We start from the raw sequence: 19,939 nt of genomic DNA, 5'->3' as shown, positions 1-19,939 counted from the left end.
TTTGTTGTTGAAATTAGAGGAGGAGGACAGAGGAAAGGAGACCATTGAGATCAGATTCACCGGAGTTTTCAGAGCCAGAATATGCAAACTGAATAATGTTGAAAGTACATGTGGACTGAGACCAGGGGATGGACATGGGCCTTGCCAACAGGAAATTAGGCTTTACAGAAAAGAATATTGCTTACAAAGCAGCAAGGCAATAAATTCAGGGAAGAAAATGGCCCCTCTCTTTTCTCTTAAAGTTGATCTTGTGCAGACATTCAGATTTTTGCATGCTATTCTCTAAGACTTGTGTCTTCAACTCTTTAATTGTTCCTAAGACTGTTCAACGTAGGAGCTTGGTAAGAAAATCACAGAGGTTTGCGAAGGTATTTTGTATAATCAACTGTACTTTGCTGTTCTTAAAATCAGACTGCAAAACTTTTTGAAAGTAAACAGGGAAACATTTATATTTAGCTAAATTAAATTTTATTAAATACAGGCTTATTTCTGCTTTTCTTTGAAATAGCATCATGTTTAGCTGTAAATGACGATGATAGGGGCATAAGCACAGCCTATTAGGTGACATTGCCCTCTAGGGATATAGTACTGTGAGCCTGGAATAGATAAATACTGCAGTAAATAGTATGGGTTTGTCTGAAGCTTTAGATAACTGCACTTTGACTGTTCTGATGTTTTGTATTGGATAATTCTCCACAGATATGTGGTAACATGCACATACAGAAATATGTATATGTAAATACGTATGTGGAGAGACACAAACACACAGAGAAATGTATGTATGTACACCTATAATGGCATCCGGTCTTTATTACAATTACAACCTCACCTTTCATGAGCACTGTAGGTCAAGCTGTCTTCTAATGATGCGTTTTAGTGAGTTGATGGTGGCATTGCAAACTGAGTGGTAAAAGAGATCTTCCCTAAAATAAAGTGGGAAAAGAGGGTGAGAAAATAGGGCCCCTAGTCAGAGCTCTTTGAGAAGGGTTATCTTGTGAATAAATACTGCACAGAACCACAGGAGATCTGTATTCTGTGACTATGTGACACTGAATGCCTTGCATTATTGCCGTACTGCAGCTCATCTCTTTGTGAAACAAAAGAAAATACTGCATTACCTACTGAGACAATGAATTCATTAGTGCTTATGAGGTGTTTGCAAACGTTTGTGATAAGCACCATAAAGCCCCCACCTTATTAAGTATACAAAACATAACAGCAGAAGTTACCTAGAAGGAGTATGCCATGACAAAGCTTGAGAACTACATAAGCTTGCTCATACCCTAATCTTGCAACACATGTTGCATTATGTAAATACGAATAGTTCAGTTAGTATGAGAAGACACTCCTACAATGGAATGATAAAGCAGAAATAAGAGATACAGGGTTAACTCTGTGTTCATTTTATATGCTACATAAACATAGTAAAGGCAGATAATAAAGCAAGCTAGTTTGGTCCAAGCTGACCATTTCAAATAACTATTTTTCTTCTAATATTGTAAAGAAATTCTTCTTGGAGCAATGTTATTCTGGCTTGGCTCAAAGGCACCCTAAAAGCAAAAGCTTTTGCCCCATTGCACTTTCATCTTTGCTTATCGAGGGGCAAAAGCAGTCTGGTGCAAACAGGCTGGGCTGAGCCCTGGGTCACCATGATTGCATCCAAAATCACAGAATCCTAAGGGTTGGAAGGGACCTTGAAAGATCATCTAGTCCAACCCCCCTGCAAGAGCAGGGTAACCTAGAGTACATCACACAGGAACTTGTCCAGGTGGGCCTTGAATATAATTCCCTGTCCTCCTTGAACTGAGGGGCCCAGAACTGGATGCAATATTCCAGATGCGGCCTCACCAAGGCAGAGTAGAGGGGGACGAGAACCTCTCTTGCCCTACTAACCACACCCTTTCTAATGCACCCTAGGATGCCATTTGCCTTCTTGGCCACAAGGGCACATTGCTGGCTCATGGTCATCCACCTATCCACCAGGACCCCCGGGTCCCTTTCCCCTTCACTACTTTCCAGCAGGTCAACCCCCAACCTGTACTGGTACATGGGGTTGTTCTTCCCCAGATGCAAGACTCTACACTTGCTCTTGTTGAATTTCATCAAGTTTCTCCCTGCCCAACTCTCCAGCCTGTCCAGGTCTCGCTGAATGGCAACACAGCCTTCTGGTGTGTCAGCCACTCTTCCCAGTTTAGTGTCATCAGCGAACTTGCTGAGGGTACACTCAGTTCCCTCATCCAGGTCATTGACAGCACTGGTCCCAGCACCGACCCCTGAGGGACTCCACTAGTCACAGACCTCCAGCTAGATCCTGCCCCATTGACCACAACTCTCTGCCTTCTTCCTTTCAACCAGTTCTTGAGCCACCTCACTACCTGATCGTCAAGCCCACACTCCCTTAGCTTATCTATGAGAATGCTGTGGGAGACAGTATCAAATGCCTTACTGAAATCAAGAAAAACCACATCTACCACTCTACCATCATCCCTCCACCTAGTTACTTCCTCATAGAAGGCTATAAGGTTGGTCAAACACGACTTCCCCGTGGTAAAACCATGTTGGCTGTTCTTAATAACCCCCTCATCCTTGATATGCCTAGAGATGGAGTCAAGAATAAGTTGTTCCATCACCTTTCCAGGGACAGAGGTAAGGCTGACTGGTCTATAATTACCCGGGTCCTCCTTCTTGCCTTTCTTATAGACTGGTGTGATATTTGCCATCTTCCAATCCTCGGGCACCTCTCCTGTTTCCCACGATTTACCAAAGATGATGGAGAGTGGCCTAGCAATGACCTCCACCAGCTCCCTCAGCACCCGTGGGTGCATTCCATCTGGACCACGTATTTGTAGTTCTGTGCAGGAAACATATTCTGTCCAAGGTAGTTAAAAATCTTGTGCACATACCGTGTAGCTGACAAGTATGTTTCCAAGAAACCTCGTATGACTCTGTCCTACTGAATGCACAGTTTCATAGCTGAACATTAAATATATGGCACATGACCAAGTACTTCAGTTATCTGGGCACCTCAGACAGAGGCAGAGACAAAGAAATCTTACATGTTTCACCTCTTGCTTCACCAGCAAGTCCATGCTGGCCTGTTCAATAAAGCTTCCTCCATGCTTGGCATGGAGTCTTAGTGTCACTGATTATTTTATCTCCAGTATTAGAAGTTCATCCTTCTCAATTCAAAGCTGGTTTAGAGCCTGAGGCTCTTTCCTCCCTTCTGGTAACAGCCCTAGAAGAGAAACTGTACTACATAGCAATAACAAATGTGGCTTAATGGCAGCAATTTAACTGTTTGTTGTTCATTATGTGGACATTTTATTTGTATGTAGATCCTAGCTGAAGTATCACAGAATATTTAAATATTTGGGTAGTACTCATGCTTTTGTTACTTAGTCTGTACTTTCATTTAAACTTAATTGTTCCTCTTCTGACCATCCTTACGACTGCAGGATTTTTCTTCCATCTCTGAATCTACCAGAAAACATTCTAAAAAAGGTTTTCCCCCTCTTCCTTCAATCTGTCCCAACAGGTTGCAAAGTTGAGTACTGAGCTGGCCTTCTCATGTCAGGAGAGAGCCATGATGTCTCACTAGGTTTGCCACATTCCTCAAAGTAGGGAAGTTGGTGCCCTTTAGTTCTTACTCTACTGTGTTGTCAAGTTTTATTAACAACATGGAGTAGACACCCGTTGTCTGTCTCTAGGGAAATGCTACATTGTAAGCAATAAAGCTGGCAAAATGAAATTACAAAAAACAAACCAAACCAAAAAACCCCTGAGAGCCAGATTAGCATCTCTGTTAATAGCAGAGTGAAAAATATGATCATGTTTGCAATGGACTCCTATTAAGCTGGTGGAAATTACAACCCAAAGGTCATACACTTAGTCACTGGCAGCAGAATGCTGTCACTCCCTGCTGGCTGATTCATGAAATCATTTGCTGTGAAGAAAATTACTGCTTCACATCAGCTGGAGACGGCTTTTGTCAGGCCAGACTCTGATGCTGCTGTTTGGTTATAATCATGCTTTGAAGGGAGCTGCACGAAGACCCATCACACAGCATGGCTGTGTCCCCATGCCTGTAAAACAAGGAAGAATCCCATCCAAATGGGGACAAAACCTTAAAGAATGGTTGGATTTGGTGTTGGAGACTGTTTCTAATAATGTAACTTATCTGGAAGAGAGGTCCTTGTTTTTTCATCTTTCATGTAGTCATCTGTAATTTTATCTCCCATGGCACATAAGTATTGGATCATGTAAAACCTTAAGGTTTTACACTGACTTAGATAATAAAACCTTGATATTTTTGTGTAGAGGAGACTACAGTCTCCTCAGTTTCATTCATGTTTTGATGCCATACAATTGCTCTGAGATCATCCAAAGTCTAAGTGGGTTCCTCACAGTGCAATAGCACACATCTTCAGTCTCTCTTTTCAGATACAACCACAGTTTTTTATAAACTTCTGTCATTCTGTTTGCTATAGGCAGTGACATTTAGCTCAGCAATTTGCTTTTCACTTGGAATATTTTCTTCTTGAAGTCTTTGAGCTTGTGAAGGCCCCTGTTGTCATCTGTAAATAGAGAAGGACATGAGTTGCATTTTATCTTCCGTGAAGCTAAAACATTTTCAAGGGCAATTCTGAAGCATGTTCTTCCTTCTCTTCCTGGTTTTCCCTTCACTTTCTTAAGGTGTTTTTCTTTGTCTCTGTGCCTTGTTTTCTTTTTTACCTGTTCTTCCTTGTAATGCTTGGCTCACTTCCATTATTACTGTTACAGTATTTGTAACTGATAGAGGACAGGTTCTTACTTTGTCCTGCTGTAATTTTTGACCCCTGGCAAAGCAGGATCTAGCATGACCTTCATACAACCTCTGAGACATTGTATTAAGCAGAGTTGGAAGATTAGGATATCACTCAGTCTTTAATATGTAAGTTTGCTTTCTTGTCTACTCTCAGCTGAGAGCTTTGCAAATGAAAATTTCAGAAGGCTTTAGTGTTATCTGTTTAATATTCTAGGATATTGTCTCAGATGTTAATAAAGGATTTTTAAGCTGCAAGGGTTAGAATTTTCCTTATGTCATAGCACATTAGATTTAGTGTTCGTATCAACAGCACATTTTGAAAAGAGCTAAGTATAAGGTCGGTCTTCCATTGTCTTGGCTAAAGTTTATAATTCCATTTTTTGTCTTTCCCTTGGATATAGTATCATCATAAATAGCTGGAAAATTCCTAGCCAAACCAGTGTGCAGTTGTCTGTCTTGAAAGCCACAGGTACAATTGAGCCTTGAAGGCAGAGACTTACTCTGTACCAGAGACAAGCTAGTGCAAAGCCTGCATGTCCTGGCAGGAACTCCAGGTGGTGGCATGCTTCACAGACTCGCTGTCTTCTTGCACTTCAAAGAAATGGGAGCCACTGGACAATTTTTTGTTCTAAGGCACTTCTTTCCTTTCTTGGCACATACATACCAGTGCCACATTTGCTCTCTACTTGCAGGCACTGGTGAGGGGAGCAGTGACATTCAGTTCAGAAGCAGCCACAGAAGCATGTCTTACAGACTCAGGGCTTAGAGAAAGTGCTGGGCAAGAGGTTTTGGTGTGTCCTGTGGGTGTTGCATAGCCAGTGGTGCATGTTCTGAGCTGCTGCTCTCCCCTTCTGCTGGGGAGAAAAAGAGAAGGGGATATCAGCATCCATATTTATATGTTGTTTCTGAAGCATTCCCTTCCTCCCTTTGGTCCTGTTTACAGGAGAATATGGTAGAGTACTCAAGTGAGGTTTCTTGGTACACTAATTATAGTGTCCAAGGTGTTTAACATGATTTGGATATTCTCTACCACAGAGAAATGAACTCCTGCCTGTAAAAATCAGTCAGTCTCTACCTTGTAAACACTTTCTGCTGTGTAACCCAGCTATGGGTCTGACACAGTCAGGGTCAAATCCACTTAAAGGTTCTCCTGCATTTAAGGGGGAAGTTGATGATGCTGTGTGTTAGTTTCTAGCAAACTTGCTCATTTAGGGCATATACATTATGTCTTTCAGTAAATGCAAACGAATAGATTGAAAGAAGGGCAATAACAATAAAAGACTTTTCCCCTTCAGCTTTTGCTTCTTTCTCACAGTGGTAGCAAAATTATATTGCTCAGCTATGTTTTAAATTAGAAGTGGTTGGAGGTTTTGCTGTTGCACCCCGTAGTTGTAATTGGAATGTGTGTTAATTAGAACTGATTTAAATAAGAGAATTTTTATTCGACGGTCTGAGAAAAAGACAAAAAAAATCTTAATATTTCTGAATATTTTTAAACTGTTGAACAGTTTGATGGCTGGTGAAAAACTAGGTTTTTTTTTTTTTTCATTTACACTGGAATATTTCATGCATCCACAGGAATCAGCATTTTTAGGAATATGCTGTTTCAGCTCTGATATCAAGAAGGTCATGTTACTCCTTTGGCACAGGCATTTTTACCCAAGCCAAATCTTTTTTCCTGTTGCAAGAATTTTTTATTGCTACTCTTTAACAAGCTATAGGTAGAACTGCAGATAATGTTAGCATTATATATATGGACACTCTTTAATAGCAGTGACCATTCACAAAGACACAACAGATGTGTCTTTCACAACAACTAGTAAAAAAAAAATGTAGTCTTTAAACATGTATGTCTGAATTAAATAAGCTAATGGTCATAACTAAAGCATTTTTTCCTCATTCAGTGTAACAGTGGATTGCTTAAGCTCTTCTTGACATTAATGGCATACATATGTTGGAGTGTGAGCAGGGAATGCCAAAACTCAACCTTAATTAGTCAAAAATAAATGTCTGTGTACAGCAATTATTATGCTGGTGGAAATAAATCACTGTACTGACATCGGACATTTGGCCAGGTTTCCTTGTTTATGTTGAAAACATATGTTTGAAAACAAATCTTTTCTAGTGTTAGTCTGGCAGTGTCACACAGAGAAGGAGTGATGTAATGGTAATGTTCTGGTTTACCTAAATATATACTAAATAAAAAATAATGAGAAAATTAATAAAACTAAATTTAAAATAAAAAAATAAATACTAAATAGTAAAGAGCTACTTAAACAGCTACATGAAATAACCTTCTATTAGCAGGGCCAGGATTAATTATTTTTGCTGCATAAATTCCAATAATTTTGTCTTTGGACTGTCAGTGCAAGTTTTTCTTTGTGGGATAATAGCAAGGTCTTTGTAATCAATAATATTTGTTTATGAGAATAATAAAAATAGATTTTATAGCAGAAGCACAGACCTATTGTTTTGAGAAGCAGCTTCAGATAAAAGCTTTACATTTGCTCTTTTCTCTTGAGACTACTAAAGAGAACACTAAAAAGTAAAATGGGTGACCACAAAAGCAAGTAGGGTCACACATTACCAGGGATTAATTTTATTTCCATTAGAGGAGAACTAGAAAGCACCTCATGCTATTTGTACCTGATTTTCCATTATGAATTACGATACATGAGATCATTTAAAAATTGCTGAGCCTTTCAGATGCATCTGACTCTCGCTGTTCCTTAATAATTGAACAGTAAGAAATACAAGATCTCAATTTTCATCCAAACAAGATAACTTCTGAGATTATGGGAGAGGGCAAGAAGGTATTTGAACTACAGTCCTCTTAAAAGCTCATAGGGCACTCTCAGAGAGGGATTTAAAAGTGGGTTTGGGTTCACATTTAGAAGGTAAGTTTCTTTCAGTCAACTCCTACCTGCAAACTGAAGTCCTGGGACCACACACTCAGCTGGTGTACCTTGGTACAGGAGCATTTAAGTGGTACACCAGTATGAAGGAGAAGCACTAAAGTAAGGATGCTGCTTGTTTAAAAACATGATGCAGCTCACACCTCTCCTGTAATTCACTGCTGCAGTACATGAACTTTCAACTTCAATGTTCATCTGTGATGCGGGGCAACACAGTAGAACAGCAGAAAGTTGCAGTGCAATTTTTTTACTGAAAACTAGTTCCTGGTGACAAGTTAGAGGTTGTCTTGACTTTTTTATGTTGTTACTAATATGAAGGGATTGCAGGTTTAAGTTTAAAGACCCAATAAAACACTAGTGCCTGTCATTTTTGGAGTGGTGGCGCTGAGAAAGAAATTCTGGGCAAGAAAACAAGAGACTCCAGTGTAACTGCTGTCGTATTTACTTCCAGCTCAGGTCATAGGGTAGAAGCCTGTACCACAACCCACTGAAGATATTGAAAGTGTTCCTGTCAGCTTCACTGGATCTTGGACTCATGGCTTGGAAATTATGGACCTGATCCCCCTCAGCTGTATGTCACACGTGGCAGAAATGTGTGCCTGTGTGGCAAGTTATGATCTAGGAATTCACAATGAAAAACAGTCAAATATCTTAAAATGCTTTCAGGAATATTTTTCGATTTTTTTTCATTTCACTTGGAGGAATCAGCTCCTGTCTAAACACATGTAGTCTAATAAGCCTCTGAAACAGTAAGCCAACAGCACAAAAAAATGGTAAAAGCAAGTCCTTTTTTATTTTCTTTATTTTCTTTTTTTTTTTAATCACAGTACTCAGAATCCCAGGCAGTAATTAGCATTTCCAAAATCTATACAGTAGCATAAAAAATACTTTTTTGTTGTTCTTTGGAAAATAATCACACTTGTCAGCCATTGTCAAATGGGGAGAAACTTGATGGGGACCTTTGCATTATCTTATCTTTATTCTGCTAATTATTTGCATAGTTCCCAGAAGAGCTATGTAGGCGCTGCTTTCTTCAGTGTCTTGCTTGGTTACTCTGGCATGAGAGAAATACAGTGAAGCTGTGGCACAGAAGTTCCACACAAAAATTTTTCAGACATGGAAGAGTGGGTTGGTTTTTTAACACTTGTTTAACAGTGCTGATTGACCAAGTGTGAAGCTCTGCTTATTTATCAAAAAAAAGCCATTATATACCTACTTATTTCAATATTTATTTATTATCTATGTCACATAATATATGAAGTGCTTTCAATGACTTCTAACCAATACTTGTCTTCAAAATATTATACTGTCTCAATTTTTTGGTACATGGCTTTTCCAGTAAGGCAGGAATCCAAAGGAGTCTATCAAAGTGGTTTTTGGAGGAGGTATTAACCCAGCCAAATTCTGTGTTTTAGAATCATTTTGTAATTAGAATTGGCACATTAAAACAATATGCCCCAAATTTCAATTGGTTGTGAGTCCTGTCCAAAAGCCATGGAAAATTCAGGTCTAAGCATAGGTATGTGAAGTGATTTCCGCAAGCTGATGCATACAGTTCATTTGCTTACACACTTGTTCAATGAAAGGATCTTCTCTTTTGCTGTAAGGGCTATTGGAAAAAATTAAAAATTGCAAAACAAAAATCACTCCTTGAAGACTTCGCTTCCTTTTCATCCAGTGGTTAAGGACTGAGCTGTTTTAGCAGTGGATGCAAAGGATGAACTACAATTGAGACTTTTCAGCATTATGGCAGGGCCTCCAGTAGGGCAGAACTTTGCTGTATCATCAGGTCTGAGGAAGCTGCTTCCTCTGGCAAAACTCATGGGTCTAACTCTGCTCTTGCTCTCAGTTACCTCACATTTAAATTTAGCTTCATTAGAGTGGCTTTGGATTCACTGAGAATTTCTTTATAATTTCTGCAAGCTCTGATTCAGGCCTTGTGTTTAAAATAAAGGCAGAATCCAACATTCACGTGCAGTGTTAATTAGTTATTAGTTGATAAAGTTAATTAATAAACTCTGTAATTCTGTTTTGGATTTGCTCCTCTCCAATGCAGACCAGCACTAGAGGTGTTTGAGGAAATGGAATTTGTTAAAATAAAAATATGCCATCGTACTATTGCATTTCAGCTTTGCTGTTTTGATTGATTTTATTTTAGTTTCAATACCATATTGAAGCATCTGCTATATGTTATCTCTATAAAAACATGTAACAGTTTCTCTTCATCAGGAACACTGGAATGGAGCAGTTTAATAGGCCTGAATCAGGCACTCTGAATCTGTTTTGTGTTGAAAATTGAAAAACAGAAATGTTCTTTTAAACAAAAACAAAGTGTAAAAAGGAATGTTGTGTTTTCTCATAGGAGGGAGACTCTAGTTTCTGATCCACTCTGACAAATGTTTATGTGGCTTCTGGAACAATATGATTAAGTATAACTGTTCAATGTAGTAGCTGGAGTGTTTTCATTGATTGCAGCAAGATATGGACAACCCTTCACAGTTGGCATGCTGTTTCTCCAGCCTAAGCATACAGTTATCTGTTGTACCTGCTCCAAGTAATTTCTGTTTCACAGAACAGAAGCATTAACTTTATGCTTGACATACTATTTCTCCTGTGGGATTTATTTTTCTTTTTTAATATATTCCTTCTCTTTAGAAATAATTAGTATACAAAAAAGATGAAAGGAATGCTTCCAATTTCTTCGAACAAAAAGGTGAACTAGAGATAATTACGTAAGCTATAATATCCAAAGTAAGTCAGTTGTTTGGTTTTTTTTTTCTTTTCTAGTCAAACAGATGTTTGCTTTTTAATTGTTGCTGTGGGGTACTTTTCTGTTATGTAAGGCTATTTCCCCAATTTCTACAATTATATTGTGAAAGTGGTGTGTTGTAGAAACTAAAATGTGATGTTAACCCTTTGTTTGACTTTCATGGTTAGCTGTACAAGTCTATCGAATATCACATAGTTGAATTTAAATGGAAACCTATTGGATAAATATGTTGTATATTCCTTTACTTGTGTAAAAGCACTGGCTCTTGCAAAAACACTGAGCAAAAGGAATCATATGAACGTGTACCAATATGCTTTCATTATACATGCACTCAAAGAGTTGTGGTCAACGGTTCAACGTCCGGCTGGAGACCAGTAACGAGTGGTATCCCTCAGGGATTGGTGTTGGGACCGGTCTCGTTTAACATCTTTGTCAGTGACATGGACAGTGGGATTGAGTGTGCCCTCAGCAAGTTTGCTGATGACACCAAACTGTGTGGTTCGGTTGATACTCTGGAGGGAAGGAATGCCATTCAGATGGACCTTGACACATTTGTGAGATGGGCTGATGCCAACCTCATGAAGTTCAACCATGCCAAGTGCAAGGTCCTACACCTTGGTCAGAGCAATCCCAGACACAGCTACAGATTGGGCAGAGAAGAGATTCAGAGCAGCCCTGCGGAGAAAGACTTGGGGGTGTTGGTTGATGAGAAAATGAACATCAGCCAGCTGCAGTGTGCACTCACAGCCCAGAAAGCCAACTGTATCCTGGGCTGCATCAGAAGGAGCGTGACCAGCAGGTCAAAGGAGGTGATCCTACCCCTCTACTCTGCTCTTGTGAGACGTCACTTGGAGTATTGTGTTCAGTTCTGGTGTCCTCATCATAGAAAGGACATGGAACTGTTAGAACAAGTCCAGAGGAGGCCACGAGGATGATCAGGGGACTGGAGCACCTCCTGTATAAAGACAGGCTGAGAAAATTGGGGCTATTCAGCCTGGAGAAGAGAAGGCTGCATGGAGACCTCATAGCAGCCTTCCAGTATCTGAAGGGGGCCTACAGGGATGCTGGTGAGGGACTCTTCATTAGGGACTGTAGTGACAGGACAAGGGGTAACGGGTTGAAACTTAAACAGCAGAGGTTTAGACTGGATATCAGGAAGAAATTCTTTCCTGTTAGAGTGGTGAGGTACTGGAATGGGTTGCCCAGGGAGGTAGTGAATGCTCCATCCCTGGCAGTGTTCAAGACCAGGTTGGATGAAGCCTTGAGTGATATGGTTTAGTGTGATGTGTCCCTACCCATGGCAGGGGGGTTGAAACTAGATGATCTTGAGGTCCTTTCCAACCCTAACTATTCTATGATTCTATATATGTTAGGGTATGTTCTGTGACATCACGTTCAGTATTGTGGGCTTCTCAGACAAAATATATTACTCTGTCCTTCAACAAGTCAAGCACTCCATGTGGGATAGGATGATGTGTTTATTTGCTTCATTACTTATGGTTTCTTTACTCAGTTAACACTTTGTCCTTACATGTCTTTTTGTGTCACATACCATCTTGTGTAATTCTTCATCTTCATTTCCCAAGAGCAGAATATTTATATTCTCTAATATTCCTTGAAGTTCAAAGTTTGTTTAGTTGTGACTTCAGGAAGGATAAGATTGTGTGACAGAACTTTCCTAGAAGCTAGTGGATTCACTAGAGCAGAGAATTGCTCTATTGATGGGATCCTGAAGCTTTACAGCAAAATTCATTTTGTAAATAAACTTCTGTGCTTTCTGTCCTGCTAGGTCCATCTGAGCCCATGTATAGAATCAGAACCTTAACTTGCTCTCTCCTGCCTTGCTTCTAGAGCTCTTGTGCGTTTCATGTCTCCCTCTGAAATACTATATGAGAAATAGGTCTGCTTACAAAGTGACTTAGATGTTACCATAGGATGAAGTTTTTCCAAAGACTAAAAACGATTGACCTCTGGGGCAAAGGGGTTGGTTCTGGCGTGGATGTTTCAATCAGATAGTCTGTAATTTGTACATGAAAATATTATCAAAATATTTAAAATTGGGAACAGAGTTAAGAAAAGTAGTTGTCAAAGCTTGATCAGTTTAGATGCTTATTGTAATTGTAAACTCAGTTATTGCTCTGCTCCATTTTTTATCGTGGAGGAGAATTTGCCAAGGCTGAAAAATAAATTAATCCAAGTTTCTCATAAAAACATACTTTGAAAAAGATCATTGACTATGCACTGGCCATTCATTAATATACTAGTGACTTTCTCATAATTTTTCTTCACACTAACCCAATGAAAGTGTTTAAGGACCCACAATGTGCATGTTGCCAGGCTGTCTGCTGAAAATGGTACTTTCATTCCTGTACAAGATGGGAGAAAGAGATTAAACTCTTCCTGACATGCTGAAAAATGTTCCATCTTCAAAAATATTCATACTGAAAGCATAATAAATACATAAATAGATTCTTGTTATTGCTTTTTTATGTATGTAATTCTTGCCATTGCTGGACAGATGATGCTAGATTATTGAATCGGAAGTTGTGGAGCACAAGTTTTTCTCAATAACTCTTAAGATAGAAGAAGTTTCAGAGCACCTGAAATAATGAAAAAGATTCACTGAATGCAAATGACAGCTTTCATCTTCCTTTATGAAGCACATGCTCATGAATATATACATTTTTGCATATGTAGAAGCTAAAGTGTGTCTGCCTTCCGATGAATGAAAGAATAAGGAAATTATGTATTCAGAACTAGTTAGAATTTTGCTTTTTTTGTTGAACTCACCAATTTAATTGAAGTTGCTTTCCTGAGATGGAACATTTCTAAGAGGCTGCCAGATTTGAGAAGGGGGCAGTTATCCCCATCTCATTCTATCTAAAGGTTTTGTCCTATTTTAAATACCAGTGTTGCTTTTGGTGATATTAACAGCCTTTTGGCAGTTCAGTGCTGTCTGTCTGCACAGTCTGGCCATTTAAAGTAGCAAAGCATGAGAAGCTGATCTCCTAAGGGAACTCCAACAATATCGACAGGCTTGATTGACACAAAACCAGTCTTTCACCTTCACTGAACTCTCAGAGTAAATTCAAGGCCTGACTGCAGAGAGATAGGACTTTAGCCACTGACTTCCATGGGAACAGAATTTGAACACTAGCAACTACTGCCCTCTCCTAAAGCAAACCTGAATAACTTGGCAAATACAGTTTAGAAGCACTATCAATTTGATCCCACTTCCTTCTCTGGACTGAAAGCCAAGTTCAGTGCTATTTATGTCTCATTAACTAGAGCAGGCTTTGAATGGGAACTACAGCAAGCATTTAAATCTTGAAAAATGGGTAATGGCTTAATGAACCTTGTTCAGGTTAAAGCTGTTATTTATTCTTGATACTTGTATTTGTTACTGTCAGGTAGAAGCCAAAGAAAGAGCAGTGCCTTCTATTTTGAAGAGTTTATCAGAATGGAATAGCCTGAAATTTGTCTCAAGTGAATCAGTTCTCTTTTCTGACAGGAAAACAGCAACAGGAGATTTTCCAGATAGGCTTCAAAATACCACACATGCTTAAAACTTTGAGGATGTCATGAACCATACAAAAAGATGTGTTTATCTCTTCAAATTATGAACATCTATGGATATCTAAATTACATTTTCTATTAAGTCAGTAGTATAAAAGGTGAGGGAAGAGGCAGGGACACAGGCATTTATTTTCAGACAGTGTGTTTACATAGAGGAAAAGGAGAAAAGTGAAAATTCAGTCCAGAAATTGAAGAGTGTCTGTCTGGAATGGAAGAGAGCAACAACAGAAAAAAAAATTTAAAATATTCCCTTTTTCCTTCTTCCTCTTCTAAAGTATTTGGAGGTAAAATATTCAACTTCTGTTGCAATCCTTTGATATTATTGTAGTGATGTTGACATTGCTTGAATAGTTCCTAGATACTTTCTTTTTAAATTGATAACCATAGTACCTAATAGTGATGGGTTTTTTTTCTTGTCTAGAGTAAATTAATTACTTTTAAGGCACTTCTGACATTTCATGAAACCATTAAGAAAGAATTCTACTTAGAAATAGTTTTGCTGATATAGTGGACTATGATATGCTTTTTCCTGTGTCTTTTGTTGTTGCACATGTAATTAGTAAGACTGATGGTGTTAATATCAAATAGTCATGTGAATCTCATGTTGCAAAGCCTAGGGAACCTTTCTTAGAGGGGATTTCAAGAATGCTAAGTAAACCGGAGATTTGAGGTTTTCTGTGTACTTAGAACAACATGCTCAAACTCATGAGACTCTGTTACACTCTACTGTATGTCCTGAACAAAGAAAGATTATTAATTGGATTTGTTTGTATTTTGAGTTTGGTTACTGTAGTTATTTCCAGGTGTAAACTGTTAAGATCTTACACCACTTCAGAGATATTAAGATAATTTTCTGTCTTGCCGGATGTAATATGGTAAATGGCTGTGTTGGTTTTGGGAGGTTTTTTGTTGGTAAAAATTAGTAACTAACTAAATAAATGAAAGATACCAAAGCCCAGAATCATCTAGACTCTTGTCTTCCTGTCAGAACATGCTCTTTTGATCTTTTGCTTATGTCAATGTTGATCGAGAGAGACTGACTTTTCCCCCAGGATTCCTCTCAGTTTGCTGTAGATTAATATAGTCTCCTGTGTAGAAACTTGCCTGGGAAGAGTATGGTATTCTTGTCCTTTTCTGTCATCTTCTCTACCTGCTGAAAAGTCTGTACAATATTTTTTGCATTTTACTAGATGGGAGTGGTTAAGTTAAGAAAAAAGAGTTTGTCAGATGGTAATGCCGGATATTGGGAATTTCAGAAATCGCAACAGCTTCCTATTTGTGGTCGGATAATATATAGAGAGGATATGTAGTAAACCATATGATTTCCTAGCTTGTTCACTCACATCATAGTACATGGGCTAATATCGCATGTGTACATTAGCAGATGATCATGGCATGTGTAAGTATCCTATGTGCAGACTGTATTTACACGCTTCTCCTAATGGTATCGTATGTTGCTTGATAGTTGGTCAGTGCTTAAAACAAAAAGATTTTGAAGGTTCAGATGTGATGTTTAATAGGTCTTTCTCTAATGCTGGCTTAGCACCTGCTTCTCCTGCACAGTCACATGAAAGTGAATTGTAGGTAACCACTCTGAAATCATGCAGCATCGCACTGTGGAGTAAAACTGGTGAAAGTGCAGGGAAGTCAGCCCTGTAAAATCTCTCCATCTGCAGGAAAAATCTCCACAGACACCTGGATGCTTTTAAACCTTCATTATTTTAAATTTAAGATAGTTAGCTGAGCATTCCTTCTACCAAAATCTGATACAATAATCGAACTCAGAGGTGGGGAAGGACCTCTGGGGTCCCACAGTTGATCTTTCTGCCAATAATGGATTGTTCCCTGCAGTTCAGTTTCTAGTGACCTTGGAAATTACTAGCCTGGTTAAATGGTAATGAAAAAAACAAAGTTGTTAAAGCTTCAGAAGTGGCCAAAGTGATGCTGTCCCAGTGAGAAATTGTGGTTTTGATGTGAGATTCTCTATACACATTGTTCTTCTGTGGCAGTTTTCAAGTGATGACCATTTTAACTTATGCATTCTGGCCCATTTTGAATTTGCTGTAATGAAGAAGTTGGGGTAATGAGCTTGTTTTAATATTATATGAACTTCTCCTTTAACCAAATCATAGCTTTTATTTTAAATAAATAAGTCAGCAGCGTGGCTAATTCCCCTACAGCAACATTTTCCTTCACATCCCTGCACTTTAATTCTTTCAACATTTCTGTCCTCACACACATAGGAACTGAGGAAGAAAAAACAGATTTCTTGCTTTTTTTCTATCAAAACACCTGGTTAATTAATTAGAGCCTGTACTTGCTCTGCCTGGGAACCCAAAAATTCCTGAAAAGTTTCAGAAGCAGCACATCATTTTCAGATTTCTTTCAACCAAGCCAATATTAGTTTAATTCTCTGTTGATGTAGACAGTAAAGGACAATCCTGACGTGTAACAATTGAAGTATGTAGAATTTGGCCCCTCTTTTAAGGAGACAGCAAAGGCAAGCTCCCACACGCAAGCTAATTACGGTTTTGGCTGAAAAATATTTTAGGAGGCTGTTAAAAGCTGGGTAGATGGAAAAAGATTCCAGGACACAGAGTTCCCTTCCTGTTGTACTCATTTCATGTGTGGCAATTTCTTCACCAGGGGCCCCTGTTGTTGGCTGCCTTTTGGTGTGTGCATCTCTGAATATTCTTTCTTCCTGGACCTTCGTGCCCCCTGACTATTGTATTCAAACACCAGATCTCAGTTGTAGAAGAAAGGGGTTTTCTTAGCTGCCAACTTGCTTAAAAGAGGAGTTAAGAGGAAAAGAAAGCTAATGGGACTGTGCTTGGCAAAAGTCTCTATTTTATTCTGTTTTTTTAAAGGATTGAGTGTTGAGAAACACAGAAATAGTGAGAACAGTTATTCTTTAAACAGATTCTTGCAAAGTTTTTACAATAAAAGCAGAAAGCTGCTTTAGTAAAGCAGCGTTTATCCTTGCACTAATGCTGGTCATGAATACGTGTCTAACTTAGCTGGAACTAATGTCTGACCCTACTATTCCACTACAGCAACTTAACATTCTGCGTAGGCTGATTATTTTTTCAACAATATTTTCTAAATTCTTTTAAGGGCTGCCAGTATATATTTTTTGAAGCTTAGTTAATAAGAACAGCTGCCAGTGGAGTCAAGGCTAAAAGAGGCAGAAAATATCTGCAGAAGGCAAGACTTTACTTCAAAAGATCAGTATTACAAAGCACTACTGTTGCTGGTATAATCACTTTCTTTGGGGGGGATGCTAATACAGACTGGGTTTCTTGTCTTCACAGCCCCCACTGAGCCTTTGCTGTGCAAATTTGCTGATGGAGGGCAAAAGAAGCGCCAGAATCAAAGCAAATATACACAGAATGGAAGGCCGTGGCCCAGAGAAGGAGAGGTAAGTGCCACGCGGCAATTATTTTCCTGGGGTTTGGCAGAAGTCAGCTGCAGACCTGGAGATCTACCTTTCAGGCTATGAAGAAATCAGATTACACACAAAATACAATAGTTTCACACAGAGAAAGGTATATGCGCAGAGGGGAGAGTGAAGCTTATAATAATGTATGGAGTGTAAAGTTACAGGAAAAGACAGTTTCAGAGCTTGGGGTGGATCTGTGTGCAGTCTTGTCCCACCGCAAGCACTTTGCAGCCAGACCTGAGTCCAGTATTATCTTACTGGTGTGCCATCAGCACCTGTGGTGCAACTCTTATAAACCCCAAATCAATTTACACTTAAGCAACTCAATATTGTTATTTCCTCCATATCCTTCCTGGTGATAGAGCATCATCGGGGAGTAGGTGAGTTGTTACAAGAGGGAGAGTTGCAGTTGCACATCCAAATAAATGGTCCACATAAAAGTTCCAAAAGCTTATCTCAGCTGGACTCTTCATTCTGCCCAAGACAAAACAGTTTACAGTAGCCTCAGCTCCATTATGTGTACAAAGTTAAAAAAAGAAATCTAATGGTTGCTTTCTGCTCTGCTGCAAATAGTTCTGTTACTGGAGTTTCCCTTCTGTGTACTTTTACATGAAATGACTCAAAATGTGGGTGAAATAAGAAAGGAATTCCTTTGACTCTTCAAGAGGCTGTTTACTCTTCTTGAATGTTATTATAGGATAAAGACACTTGTATAAATTAGGTAGATTTGGCCATAGTACCTTTTTATGCATGATCATAGCTATGAACGCTGAAGGACTTACGAGTATTTCTATCTTAAACACCTATTATTTGAATTTATAATATATTTTCCTTTCAAGGAAAATAAATGTTGCTCAGTTGTGATACATTAGAATACAAATTGGTGGTTTGTGTTTTGGTTTGGTTTTAATTCTTTTGGGGGTATTTTTTGTGGGTTTTGCTGCATTTACTTCAGTTTTACAAAGCAAATAAACAAGAAAACTATTTGGTATTTCTAAGTTATGTGTTTCTAGAGGGTTTTTGCTTTTTTAGAGCTAGGGTTGTTTATTATCTTCATTGATGATCTGGATGAGGGGATCAAGTGCAGATGACACCAAGTTGGGAAAGAGTGTTGATCTGCTGGAGGGTAGGAAGGCTCTGTGGAGGGATCTGGAGAGGCTGGATCAATAGCCAGTGGTATGGGGTTCAGTGAGGCAAAGTGCTGGGTCCTGCATTTGTGCCACAACATGCAATGCTGCATGCTTATGGAAGAGTGGCTGGAAAGCTGCTCAGTGGAAAAGGACCTGAGGGTGCTGACTGACAGAGCTGAACATGAGCAGCTTGTGCCCAGACAGCCAAGAAGGCCAACAGCATCTTGGCCTGTATCAGAAATAATGTGGCAGCAGGGCCAGGTGTACTGGGCACTGGTGAGGTCTCACCTCAAATCCTGTGTTCAGTTCTCAGCCCCTCACTGCAAGAGAGACATTGAGGTGGTGGTGAAGGGTCATGAGCACAAGTGTGATGAGGAATGGCTGAGGGAACTGGGGGTGTTTAGTCTGGAGAAGGCTCCGTGGGACCTTATCACTCTCTACAACTACCTGAAAGGAGGATGGAAAGAGGAGGTGGATGGTCTCTTCTCCCAGGTAACAAGTAATAGGGCAAGAGCTAATGACATAAAGCTGCACCAGGGGACGTTTAGACTGATACTAGGAAAAATTTCTTCACATAGAGGGTGCTCAGGCATTGGAACAGGCTGCCCAGGGAAGTGGTGGAGTCACCGTCCTTGGAAGTGCTCAGAAATTGTGTAGATGAAGCCATTAGTGACATGGTTTAGCAGTGGACTTGGCAGTCTTGGAGTAAAGGTTGGACTTGGTGATCTTAAAGGTGTTTTCCAACCTAAGTGATTCTGTGATTCTATGATTTTTTGTAACTACTTGATTTCACTAGCTGATACCTTTTGGACCATTCGCTTATGACATATATACACTGGCACGATTGGTGAGGTCCTTAAACAAACAGAAGGGCCTCTTGAAAGCATAGACATTTCTCCCTGCAGCAAGGTGGGTTTTGTACACTATTCGAACAGCAATGCTCCAAATTATTTTTAACTCTGTGGGCTGAAAGTGCCAGTGTGACAGCCACATTTGCCACAAGAGATTGCAGAAGACTCCAGAGGTTCATTTTGCAGGCTCTTATGTCATATGTCTCAAATAATTGAGATGTTTCCTTAGGAGTCATTATGGTTTGTCATGTTGTTGATCTATCGAGGTGTAAGTGCCCAGGAAGTACTTCAAGTGGTAGACTCAGGTCATTGTATAGAGAGCTTGAAAATGAAAGGCCTATGTATAGGAGACAATAATAAACTCTCAATAAAGTCAATAATCCATATTTTAAATACCTCTGAATCCCTGTTTAAATAGTAAACACCATCATATCTATTATCCCCTCTGTTCTAT

The 19,939-nt window shown here is 39.3% G+C and overlaps 1 protein-coding gene across 1 annotated transcript in view; it reads left to right on the top strand.

Annotated features, from left to right (window-relative positions):
- RBMS3 (RNA binding motif single stranded interacting protein 3) overlaps positions 1-19,939 on the top strand; it is a 707,098-nt gene that overhangs the window by 610,304 nt on the left and 76,855 nt on the right. The window contains exons 11-12 of the mRNA XM_034063359.1: positions 8,078-8,097; positions 17,377-17,483. Of these exons, the coding sequence (XP_033919250.1) occupies positions 8,078-8,097; positions 17,377-17,483 (127 nt within the window). The remainder of the gene's footprint in view (positions 1-8,077; positions 8,098-17,376; positions 17,484-19,939) is intronic.

Source organism: Melopsittacus undulatus, chromosome 1 (genome assembly GCF_012275295.1).
Source record: "Melopsittacus undulatus isolate bMelUnd1 chromosome 1, bMelUnd1.mat.Z, whole genome shotgun sequence".
Classification (NCBI taxonomy): domain Eukaryota; kingdom Metazoa; phylum Chordata; class Aves; order Psittaciformes; family Psittaculidae; genus Melopsittacus; species Melopsittacus undulatus.
Note: the sequence above shows the minus strand (reverse complement) of the source record. Positions and strands in the feature narration are given on the sequence as shown.